At 46.1% G+C, this 12,879-nt stretch overlaps 1 protein-coding gene across 2 annotated transcripts in view; it reads right to left on the bottom strand.

Moving 5' to 3' along the window:
• Positions 1–11,734, bottom strand: part of ARL8A (ADP ribosylation factor like GTPase 8A) — a 43,571-nt gene extending 31,837 nt beyond the window's left edge. Inside the window, exon 1 of one of the 2 annotated variants that reach the window (XM_006266078.4) lies at positions 11,480–11,727. In XM_006266078.4, coding sequence (XP_006266140.1) covers positions 11,480–11,602 — 123 coding nt within the window. In that variant the 5' untranslated portion in view covers positions 11,603–11,727. Of the gene's footprint in view, positions 1–11,479 lie in introns of both variants that reach the window. The other variant, XM_006266079.4, reaches the window with a different exon arrangement.
• Between the last annotated feature and the right edge of the window lie 1,145 nt (positions 11,735–12,879).

The following is a 12,879-nucleotide window of genomic DNA, read 5'->3' on the forward strand; positions in this document are numbered from 1 at the left end:
ACTGTATGAAACAAAAGGATAGCAAACTATAATTTTTGCCCTCAATTACAGGTGAACAAGAAGTAAAAGTCCCCACAAACACAAGCCACAGAGAAAGTAAAATGAATATATTCAACTGCCAGCACTGGTAGTCTCACGTAACATTACGCACCTTTCGCAGGAGCTAAAATTGTAGTTAGTGCTGCAAGTAAACACTCACTGCATGTTTCATTTGTTCATAATCTTCCAGTTTCAGCCCAAAGGGGAAGTCTGGGAATGACCCATTTGGCTGATGAACCATTCAAGTAGGGAAATACATACTTAGAAAAGATGCAGAGACAACATTTTTTAACATAGGAGCCTGAAGTTGGGCTCATTAGGCATCTAAATAAAGGCACCTTTTGTAAGTTGCTATGCATGCAACTGTTCCCACAGGAACAGGGTGGGAGTGAAATGGGAAGAAAGTCTTTACATGCGAGTGCTGCAGCAAGGTTTGCTCCCATCACAACACAGCAAATACTAACCAGGTAGGAATTACACTGCCTTCTGTTGGGGAAGCTCAGCTTGGAGGCAGTGTCTCTATTCCTGAAAGCTGCTGAGCTGCTTACCAGCAAAGTTGACAGAGGTAGTGTTCAAATGATCAACTGAAAGCTAAAGTGACCAAGTGACTCAGCATCCTCCTGGCTTTCATTCCTGTACTCACAAGGGTGCCTTGGAAGGTCACAACTTGTATGAAGCTTATTCCTCCCTGGCCCAATTTTCAGAACTGCTAAACACTTGCAGCTCCTGCCAATGTCCAGTGGCGATGTAGGTGCTTAGCACTTTGGAAAAGCCGGAACTGTGGCAAACAACTCAGCTTTGTAAGTATTTCTGAAGAGAACAAAAGCGTCTATGTAGTAGGCTTTATCTGTGGAGAGTTGATATGGATTGAACACACTCCCAAATTTCTATCGCGCTTCCTAAACCCAAGCTTCAGAAGACCACACCCATGCCACTTCTCTTGCAACACATCTCCCAGCAGAAGGAGCAGTAGAAGTAATAACCCTTGGTCAAGTTTGCTTTGTTGATCCTGCTAAAGATGAAGGGGAGGTTGTAGAAGCCAAACAGGCCACAGTGCTCTGGTCCTGCAAGTCAAGAGTAGCAAAACAATACTTTGCCTTCCTACTCTTCTCTCTTCCATCTGCTTAAAACAGAAACTATCCCTTTGGTGTACACTGCATTACTCCAGCAAGCACGCCTGGATAAAGAGTCAGCTACACGGTACTACTGTGCTAAGGCAGTGATACAGGCTAGAAGAGGCTTTACAAGAAGGAAACCAAGAAATAAAAGACAGAAGTAAATTTCATTGGTATCAAAGCAGCAATTCTGTAATTCATTCACTAACCAAATCACTAGAAGGTGGTAACTGTTCTTAAAAGGAAAACATCTATTCCTTATGACCTGGATTCTTTGTTTGAAAAGGGGGAGGGTGAAATCACAAACCCACCCAACTAGAAGTGATTTTATTATTCACCCCTCCTCCAAAGCAAATGCTGATTTAAAAGATTGCTTCCATGCGTAGTTGGCTAGCTATCTCACCAGTTACAAGGTTCTTCCAGTGTGGTATTTCAGGTTAGTATACACAGGAAAGACCAGCCCCACAAAAGGCAGTACTATGCCATAACCATAACTTGCCAAACACTACCAGAAGAACACTTTGGAACAGTTTTCTAAAATGGGTATTAATAGACTGCAGCATACTTCTCGCTGTACTGGGTAAAAAGATCTAAGAAAAACCATGCCAGTAAAACCACAAGACTCATACAGTAAGGCAGCTTAAATAACTGTTCCTGAAAATGATTTGACTTGTGATGTGCCTGAGTAAGCAGGCTAGAACTGTTTAACAGTTTTGGATCATTTCAATCCCTGACATGCAGAGGCCAGTATATCACTGGTATTATTCAATCAGTACAGATTCCTATACCTTTCCTTTGGGAGTGTCTCAGATACTCCTGTCACCAAGACGTTACTTGGGCTAAGCTGTCACTGGGAAGAGGTACGTGAAATTCCGTAGACAAGGCTCTGTGATTTTCATCTTGATGTAGCTAACTGAAGTCAAGTCTATTCTCCCCCACCCCACACTTGTAAGTTACTTGAACTGGCTACATACCCGGATACATCACAGGGTCTTGCCTTCACATCAGGATTTTCTCCAGCAAGACTCATCTCAATGGAAAACATGCAAATTTTCTACTGTGCATTTGTAACGTAAGAATCTCACTTGATCTTAGTTTGACGAAGGCATAGAAGGAATGTTTCATTGGTAGTATTGACTCCAGTTTTGTGTACTCTCTCTGGGAGAGCACTACATAATGGTTTGAAACTTGGCATGAAAAGTCACACACCTAAGGGAAACAGTCTACAATGGTTTTCAACCTTTTGTTCATTTGCAGACCCCTAAACAATTCCAAATGGAGATGCAGACCCCCTCGAACTGTAAGTGAAAAGCTTCACATATTTTTGATTGATCAGTCATCTTTTGCAGACCCCTTAAACATAGTCTGTGAACCCCAGGTTGAAAACTGCTGGTCCAGATAGTCGGAAAGTTTATAGTAAAAACCTGCCACCCTGCAAGATGAAAAATGTACTGACAGGTATTAGTGACCCTCAACAGCCATCATTTTCAGTTCTAAAGCCAACCCCACTCCACTCCACACCAAGTATTTACTAGACTCCAGCCCTGTACCTACAGCCATTTGGTTCCTAGAACCAGTGAGTACACGTAGAGCTAGTTCCTTCAGTGACAGCAACCTTCCTCCTTGGATTTATGTACATGTTTTTTTTCTGTCCTTCACAGCTGCTACTGTTTGCATTTGTAGCAGGCTTGGGCAGTACCTGGTGTTCTGGGACCACTTGAAGCCATTGAATTCTCTTTTGTTCCACGTTGATTTCTTTCTCCATTTGGGAGCAGCAGAGAAGGCTTAAAAAAGCAAGAAGTCAACAGCAAAAAAAAACAGATTTAAGCCCTAGGCTTAGGTAAGTTTCAGCATGCGCTCTCTCACTTTACAAGAATTATAGTTTTGCTTTAATGTAACTTGTATATATTCAACATAATCCAGAGAATCAGAAAAATGGAGAACCAAGCAGGGAAAGAGCCAGGCTCTTGAGAGAGAGAGCAGGTCATGAGAGAATCTAACCCCGAGACTGAAGGCTGCAAATCCACGTGTTTTCTTAATAGACAAGTGTGACCAGCTTCCTCTGCATCCTCTGTTTCTCTGTATTGCCAAATCACAGCTTGTCATCACATAATTGTCTACTCCAGCAACTCAAGACATGAGGAGTCCAGTCCAAAGAAGCTCTCAATGTAGTTGCATCTTCACCCACTTGCCTAAGTAGCATATATTTTCCCTTGGAGTGGGGGTGGAGGCAGATGGGGACAGACATTGAGGGAAAGGAGCAGCAAACGTTGGGACTAAGGGACTTTAGCAGCTGCTTCTGTCCCCTAAAATGCACTGCAAGGAGGATTCCACAAAGGAAAAGGGAGGGAACTGGGGCCTAAATCCAGCCTGCCACATCCTGATGGTGCTCTCATGGATTCTCTGAAATTGATGCTGCATTTTAGCTCTGTCCAAGATTGCAGCTATGAAATGTTTGCACTCTTTTCTGGAATGTAAAAAAAAAGTTATAATGTTTTAGTTAAGGGAAACTGATAAAGCAGAAGAAATTCTAGCAGCACCAGTGAGACGTTCCCCTCTATGGGGAACTAGAGCTGCCTTCTCCAGGTGTCCCTAAAGCCCAAGAAAAGCAGTGGGGAGGAGGCAGTTGGTCAGCAAATATGAATTACAAAATAAAAACAAATCGGATTATCCTACTCTAGAAACACTTAAAGAGATTAGTCTTGGGAGCCTCAATCATGCCTGTGTCTAGGTGCATCTGCTTCTCTTGAGGAAGGGCACTTGATGTCCAAAACCTTGCCCAACAGCTGTTCCAAGTATACAATCGATCCCATAAAAGATATCACCAAAAATCCTTGCCTCTCCACCATTCTCATTCAAAGATACAATCTGAGATTCATTTTGCAAATTGTATTATGTATTCTTTGGATTCAATTTGAGATCTAGTCTAGAACAACTGCATTTAGACATTCCTGTCTTGATCCATGTGTAGGGTTACACAAGGCATCCAAATGATGGTCTTTGGAAGATCAGATTCAGGAGCGCTAGGATTTATTAACCCACCTCAGAACATGGAGGTATATAATCAAGTGATAAGAGCAGAGAGACTGGGGCTCAGGAAATCTGGCTTCTATTTGCATTCTGCCACTGCCTCAGTGGGAAGCTTTGGTCAAGTCATTTGAACACGATTTAAACATCCTTGGTATAATAGGAATAGACGTGTCGCAAGAAGCTGGAAAAAACTAATCAGCTGATGTTTGCAAGGGTCAAACTGGATGGGCTCACCGCAGCGTGGTATAGCTGCTTCCCTGGGGGCTCCTTCTTCTGCTTAAGCTTTCTTTTGCAAAGATCACCAGCCTTCAGGACTGTGAAAATAAGCCTGAAAATGGGAAGTGGTGCAGAGTCTGATGCATCTGCTGACAACATGAAACAACAGCTCAGAGGTATGCCTTGCCCAACCAATTTCAAAGTTGGGGGTTGATTCTGACACCTAATTATGTTAAGTATCAACACTTACTTACTTGCTATTAAATAATACAAGAGAGGTGACTTACAAGTGGAATCTTTTCTTGGTGCCAGAATAGTAAGGATAGAGTTTGAATTCTGAGATCTTGGCATAGTTGTGCACAATTAATCTGACCAAATACAGCAAAAGACAAGAAGAGATTTATGCCTCAATCCATGAGTAATTTACAAAAAAACACTCACTAATCATGAGGGGCAACCACAGCACAGTGGCATGACTCTGAAAAGGGCTTCTAGCAGTAAGAGTAGGTAACTCACCACCCACGAAGCAGACAGTCTGTTTTAATAAAACGTAGGGGTGCACTGATAAAAACAATTTTGGCTGATACCGATGGCCATATCCAGCCATACCTGCCAATCTGATTGCCAATATGCAGCCTGGCAGCATAGAGAGCAGCCGCCCGTAAGTCTGTTAGCGGGAAGTGGCACTTGTGGGGGGGCAGATCAAGGCCCCCCACAGTGGGGGAGGGAAAGGGGCAGGGGCAGGGCCTGAGGCTGCCCAGCCAGGGAGGGGCAGGGTGTGGGATGGAGCTGCAGGAAGCTCATCAGGGGGTTGTGGGAGGCTGGGGAGGGAGGGAGGGCAGCTCCCTGCTGCTATGCGCACACCTGGGGGAGGCATGGGGCACATGTGCACCCCGGATTTGTGCGTGAGGCAAAGGTGGGCTTGCCTGCTGCGGGCTTGGGGCCAGGGGCTGCACCAGCTTCTTCCTGGTGGGGGGGGCTGTGCTGTGGGCAGGCAGCAGAGGTGCCCCCATAGCTCTACTTCCCAATGCAGATGCAGCCCCGGCCCAGCCCTCCTGCCAGATGCTACTCTCCAAGTCACTGGGCTACATTCCAGGCCACGTGCATGCTGCAGCTGCACACATGCACGTGTCCTTTATGGGTGACATTATCGGCTAAGCTGGCCAAAAAAAGCCGATTATGTCAATTTTCCTTTTACCGGTGCCAGTCTGATATAGGACGATATATCGATGCACTGCTAATAAAACTAAATAGTCACACATCTGTCCCTAGACCAATGATGCTGGCCCTGGGGGTAAAAACTCCATTTTCCAGGTGTTGAAGATCTAACTCGTGCCATGCTTCTGTTTCGGTGCTTTTTGTACAAAAACTGCTAGAACCTAATAAACTGAATAATTCTAGGGAGACTGTAACTGCATTAGTAAGAGTCAATTTAGGAAAGGAAAACAGAACAAAGTAAAACTGTCCAAAAAATAAAAGGCAGCATATTAAAAAAATATTATTATATTTTTACTGGATGTCCCCCTTAAAGGATCTGCTAAAACAGATTGAAAATCTTCCCAAACCTCAACTGAAATTACCGTTAAAACTTTAACAAATAAATCTATAATCGTGTGCTATGCATTCAAGTATTTTAAACAACCTAAAGAAAAATTACATTCCTTTACAAACACGTTTCACTTGCATCTTTGATACCAAACACAGCTTTCTAATGGTCTGCGGGAAATCTTCCAAAGAGCAGTGAGGGAAAAAAGTCAATTTCTAATGAAAACTAAACAGAGTGTAGCTTATAAAACCTTTTGGACCTTCTCTTTACGTACTGCTTTGAAATTTATCTCCTCAGAGCTAGGAAAGGAAAGCACTGGCCTGCCAAAGAATACAAACTAAATCTGAAGACAGAATCTCACTCCAGACAGGAATCTTGCCGGAACCCAACACAACAGCATTAACTGAGCAAATCTTGCTCTCTGTACTGAACAACTGAACAGTGACCCTTTCGTGTGTCTGCTGGCTGGAAGCGATCACCATTTTTGCGGTGCCATAAGAGAATATGCAAGGTTCTGAAATCAGGCAAGTTAAAATTGTGCAGGAAAGGCACGCACACAGCAGATGCACAGCAACTAAAATCATAGGCTGTTTCTTCTGTTAAATCCCATTAGATTTCTTTTACCTTTTATTTGTGCAGTTTGGATTGTAAGAGATTTTAGTGAAATAAGGGGAAGTCAGACAAACTGTCCATGATACAGAATTTAAAATAATTCTCAAAAACTGAACACCAGCAATTTTGTTCCAAATGCTCTTGTTACACCAACTCCAAACAGCAAGACCTAGAAATTTCAGATGTGATTTATTTAAGTCTTTAACACCTCATGCAAATGACTCTTTGTAAAAAGGTCAGGGACTTATTTTTAGCAGATATCTGCTATGAAGATCAGAATTTCTGAGTAACAGTTCAAGCCGCTGTGTAAACATTATCTGCATAGCAGACTTCAGAAATTCTGCTGGTCTGTATCTGGACTGGATGAACTTGAGATCAGCTGACTGAACTACACTGCTGCAAAGCACATTGTAAGTTTCACCATCAAAGAAGACAGTCCTGCATGGAAACAGTTTACAACTTGCTTAAACTCATCATGGAGTATTCGATTTAAATGCTACTATAATTACCGGAGAGTGCTTTTTCTTATGTCTGTCATAGCAATACATATATAATCATAGGCCACATTCAGACATGCAGGGGTGTGAGGTTTGTAGCACCACAAACTGCACGTGGCGAACATTAAAATGTGCCCCACGCTGCAAATTTGCAGAGTGTGGCCAAAATCTGCGACTGGGATTTCCTGGTAGCAACCCCCACCCCAGCGAAAAAAGCTGTGCAATGCACGCACAACAAGCATGTGCTGGCACACACAAAGGCCAGGCCATCCGAAACAACACTCTGGCTGCTGGCAAGGCTTCTGTGCTGCCTGACCTGTGCCCCTGCTGCTCCAGGCCACCAGGTAACTGTTGGGGGCAGCACTGGTGCCTCCAGCTCTCCCTGGCTGAAGAGCCGGGAGCAGCTGGACAAAGGCAGTTTGTCCCACAACAAAGCGCACGTGCAGGGGCGTACACTGTAGCAATTGGTACCGCTGCAAGCACACGTCCCTGCATGTCTGGATGCAGCCATAAAGTGCAACTTCCTCCAAGTTCTCTGGCATGCAGATATACTTCCTATGCAACAAAATCTAAGAAAACTCCCAAATAAAGCCTGCTGATTTGAATTTACCACACCATACTACCAAATTATTCCCACATGATCTTATTGCACCATGTGCCGTGCAAACAAATTAAAATTAAAATTTCCACACAGGAGAATTTAGAATTTGATAAAACTGCCAGATCAAGATCCCCATGGTGAGGGAGGGAATGGGGCTGGGGCAGGGGCAGTTAGGGCTGCCAGGCTCTGGAATGGTGGTGCTTTCTCCTACCTTGGGGGTCTTCAAGAGGATGCTGGACAGATATTTGGCTGGGGTGATATGATCCCGGCACCCGTCGGGGCAGGGGGTCAGACCTGATGATCTGTCTAGGTCCCTTCCGACCCTGAGTACTATGATACTATGAGATATAAAAGGTGAAACAAATAGGAAAAAGCCTGGTGCAGAAAGGTAGAATGGCCAGGCTAGAAGAACAAAGACTTTTTCTTTTTTAATATGGCTCATCTCAACCCTTACTACATACAGCATGCTAACACAGGCGGTAGATAAAAAAATACAGATGTCATTCATGGAGTGAAGGCTCCCCGTGTCAGCCTACCTTCACATTTCTGTTCCATTCACAACTTTAACTGTTATTACAGATTTTGGTCTGAAAGCTGTTTTCCTTGCAAGTTAAACGACTGACAATACCTTACCCTATGCCATCTTCACCATATTGACATCCCTTTTTCTGGTTACCAGTTCCAATCTAACCCAGGAGCTGCTACTAAGTTTTTCACCTGCTGGGGACAGAAAAATAATTAAAGGACCTTGCCAGACTCAGTGTATTCCCCACTTCTCCAGTCCATGTAAGCGAACCATGTCGTTCTTGGAAATTAGGTTTCAATTACAATGGCCACTCTAGACCCTCTTGCTTTCTGACAGCTATCTTGCTGGCATGACCTCATTAGAGAGAAGCAAACCCTTAATGGATTGAGCCATTTTCTATCTGGCTTTACAGCAGAACTTTTCAATTTTCTAAGCCAGCAAGTGAACATAAAGACATTTGTCAATAAATACACTATACTCAAAAGCAACATTTCCCCCTTTAGTTATCTGCTTTTTAAAGCTAAGTTTCTCATGCCAAACTTATGCCAAACCTCCAAAACCTGAGCTGAGGAGGAAGGGGAAGAAGAGGGCAAATCTGGACCTTGCTACTTGTTCTGGTGGAACATGAAAACTCCAATTCTAGGAGGCAAAAAGTGTTTTATTTTTTATCCTTTAAAGTTGACATACAAAGGGAAGAAAAAAGTCTGGCACCTCTTTTTTTTTTTCTTTGCTCATTATGTGTAAAATCAGCCTGAAAACAGGTCATCCCCTTTCCCAAAACAGTCTTCTGCTTGTTAAAAATTCTAGGTCTTCTTGTCTGACTTGCTTTTCTGGAAGACTATGGACAACTAGTTGGATGATGTCAGATACCAAAAGAGAATCCTGACTAATTGAAATTGAAGTTGTTAGACCTTGAGCTTTAAAAAACTGGTTTACATTTACTAGAAAAGGAACTCTTTAATTTAAATACAAATTCTAGACTAGTGTGATTTGCTGCTGTTAATTACAATTAACACCCAAGAACCTATAATAATACAAAAGGTTCAGTGGCAGCAGCTAGAACATATCCGCTTCAACAACAGGGGAGAGGGTTTAAAAAAAAAAAAATTAAATGGGAAAATGTAATACTACAAAATTGGCAGGAGACTCAGGAACAAGAACAGCACAGTAACTATTTTTACTTCACTGAAGACCTGACCATTTCAAGTGACAGCATCCCTTTGAACTCAACTATGCGATTAACAGTTTGTAGAAGGATTATGTTAGACTCTACACCCAAATTCCCCTCCGGTAAGCGCTGAGAGCACACTTAAAACAGATGTGTCAGCCAACAAAACTGAGAAAATAAGAGCTGGCATTCCTGATTATGCCAAAACAAGCAGAAAACAACGGTTTTTTTGGAGCCTTCTTTATGTACCACAGCACAAGATGGGCTTGGTTACAGCGTTCTGTTTCTGCATTGCCAGTACCTAGGGAGACCCCCTCCCTGTAAGATGGCTGCCAAAGAGCAGGAGGCTCCAAGTGCTTTTATAATTCCTGCAGGGGCTTTCTGAACAGTGTACTGAGCAGAATTAACAAATTAGCAGACTTGCTTTTGAACCAAGTAAATTCCCTGTTCTTCAGACTCTCTCACCTGGGCTTTGCTGGTGCCAGGACTGTCCTTCAGGAATTAACACTGCTTTGCCTATATTGAAAGCTTCAAATGCTGAAGGTAACTGTCTTAGGAAAGCACGTGACACAGAAAATAAGAGCAGCAACTGGCTGGGGCAGTCTGGTGGCAACGCAAAGGATCCAAATCTGCATTCAGACTCTCAGCCTAGGTAAGTAGGGGTCTGAGACTGTGGCAGCAAAAAAAAAAAAAAAAAAAAAAGCCAGGCCTCTAGGAGGATGGAGACTCCAGTGCTAGCGTTCGCTTTTCCTGACCCAGGTACTAGTGTTGGCTTTGCAAGAAGACGTATTCTCACGACAAATCACTGTAGCCATTTGTCATCTTGAGAAAAACTGATAAAAGGAAGAAAAACACATATAATCAAGTTGTTCTTTCCATAATAAAACACTGGGGAACTTGAAGACAGCCTGGACCCTCCTACCAAAACGCTCTAGTACACATGTGCGCTTTTGATGACAACTGCATTAAGGCAACATTCCCATTACTGACCTTTTAAGCAGCCAAGGCTTTCAAAACCTGCTTGGTTTCCTACCAGCCTCTCGACTAAGAAAGGGTCGCAGGGGGCAGCCCAGCAGATTGAACAGCACTGTCTGGGAGCTCCTGCTTAGAGGAACAGGCAGCAGCACCCTGCAACTAAATGGCCACAAATAAACAGCTAAACTGCCTTGTAAAAAAATGGCATGAAAATTTTACACCAGGTGAAGATGTAACGTTAAGAATATATTAGAAGCCAACAAACTCTGTTTCAGAGAGATAGTTTATCAGAGCCTAACATATCTCCGGGGCTCAGGGACCTGGACTCCCAAATGCCTGCTGTCACACCCATGAATGGGGCCGGACTGACGACCACATCTTACTGTTCATCCAGTGACACTAAGCCCTTGCTCTTCGCTCCCGTGACTTGAACAAGACACAGAAAGGTGCGACTCGACAACAGCAGGTAGAAGAGCCCGGCTCTTCACTTTCACTCGGAAAATAACGCAGCCACCACTGTCTGACAAAGACCTCAGAAAGACGACGGGGTCAGGACGTCGTTGCCATTACGATCTCCTGTTTGAAACCTCTGGGTTTATCTTGTCGGTCTCGCTCACCTAGCCGTGCTACCGTCGCTCATCATCGTTAAAAGGATGCCAGGGCCCTGCTCTAGACGCTAAAAAGGCGCTCAGGCTCTTGGACGACTACGGGCCCATTGTAGAGGTCTCCCGATTTAAGACGCCTCCAGCCAGCAGGAGACGAGCGCCCCGGGGGCCGGACTTGAGCCGTAGGAGCCTCCGGATCCCTTTAGTGAGGGTCCGGGCCAGCGAGACCCTCACCCCGCTGTCCGCCCCTCCTAGCACTGCCCCCTTGGTGCACGCAGCTTTTTGGTTTCGTGGAGGCCTCAAGGCCACACCCAGCCCAACGGGGAGGCAGCCAGGGAGGGGGGCAGGCAGCTCCGGGGGACACCAGGCGCTCGCCGCGACAGCCGGAGCCCATGACAAAGCATCTCTCCCCGCGAAGCCTACACATGCCTCCATCTTGTCCGACTGCGGGGGGAGGGGGGGGTTGCTATGGCTCCAGCCCCTGCGCACAGTGGGGGACGAGGGGGGGGGTCCCAAAACACCCCGGGGGGCACCTGCGGCCTCGCTCACCGCGATGACGTTGACGAAGGTGGTCTTGCCCGAGTACTGCAGCCCCACCAGCGTCAGCTCCATCTCCTCCTTCCAGAACAGCGCGCGGAACCAGTCCAGCAGCTTGTTGAACAGCGCCAACATCCTGCCCGCCCGAGCCGGGCCCCGCCGCCGATCCTGTCCGCCCGCCGCTCGCTCCGGCTCCGGATCCGGATCCGGCCCCGGCCCCGACCCAGACCCCGGCTGCGGCTGCGGCTGTGGATCCGGCTCGCGCTAGCGCTGGGCGGTGTCTGTGCTCCGCCCCGCCCCGCCCGACCGCCCGCGCGCCGCCGCCCCCTGTCGTCTCGGAGGACGCGCTGCAGCGCCCTGCCCCACCCCGGGGTCGGCCCCGCCCCCGGCCCCGCCCGCTCCGCTGGTGGGGCGGCGCTCGTGGAGCGCAGTCCGAAACCCGACACCGTTATTAGGGCGTCGAAACAGTGAAATTCGAAACAAAACACTGTTCTGTTCAAACCTCGAAACTCAAGTCTAAACAGACTGGTGCCGTTTTGTACAGCCCGAGCCTTTATGTCCTCTGTTTTCTCTTGAAGGGACGGGCAGCGGTGCTCTGTGACTGAATGGCCACAAATGAACTGCTGCTGCAAAACCGGACGCCTTCGTGTCCTCAATTTTTCTCTTCAAGAGCCCCTGGTGCCTGGCACCCCCTTTTCATGAGGACCTTCCTCTTCCTTCTCGCTCCAGCTTCACGCTTGGCTACACCTCATGCCTGCCCCCACATATAAATTACCCCACAACTAGGGTGGCCATCATAGAGGACAGTCCGGCTGTCCTCCATTGATATGAAACCAGATACCTTTATGTGTTCTATTTTTTCTCCTGAAGAGAAAAATAAAGGGCATAAAGCTGTCGGGTTTCGTATCAATAGAGGACAGAGTAGCAGAAAACCAGAATGTCCTCTATGATGGTCACCCTACCCACAATGAGCCCTGATCCTTTATTCCTGCCTGACACCACGACGGCTACGTTTCATAGGGTGTAAGGGGCCGAAGGGGACCTTGGAAGATCATCGGGTCCAGTCGCCTGCACCAGGCAGGAAAGACAACTGGGGCCAGGTAGCCCCAGCAAGGTGACTGTCCAGTCTCCTCTTGAAGATTGCCAGTGTAGGCGATTGCACCACCTCTGGAGGGAGCGTATCCCACAGTCTGGACACCCTGACTGTGAAGGAGTTTTTCCTAATGTTGAGCCAGAATCGATCTTCCAGGAGTTTGTGGCCATTGCTCCTGGTTTTCCCCTCATGTGCCCTGGTGAATAGTTGCTCACCGAGCCCTTGATGTATTCCCCTAGTGTAGCTGCTACCAGGTCCCCTCTCAGCCTTCTTTTCTTCAGGCTGAAGAGTCCCAGATCCCTCAGCCTTTTCTCGTATA

Source organism: Alligator mississippiensis, chromosome 14, assembly GCF_030867095.1.
Source record: "Alligator mississippiensis isolate rAllMis1 chromosome 14, rAllMis1, whole genome shotgun sequence".
NCBI classification, from domain to species: Eukaryota; Metazoa; Chordata; order Crocodylia; family Alligatoridae; genus Alligator; species Alligator mississippiensis.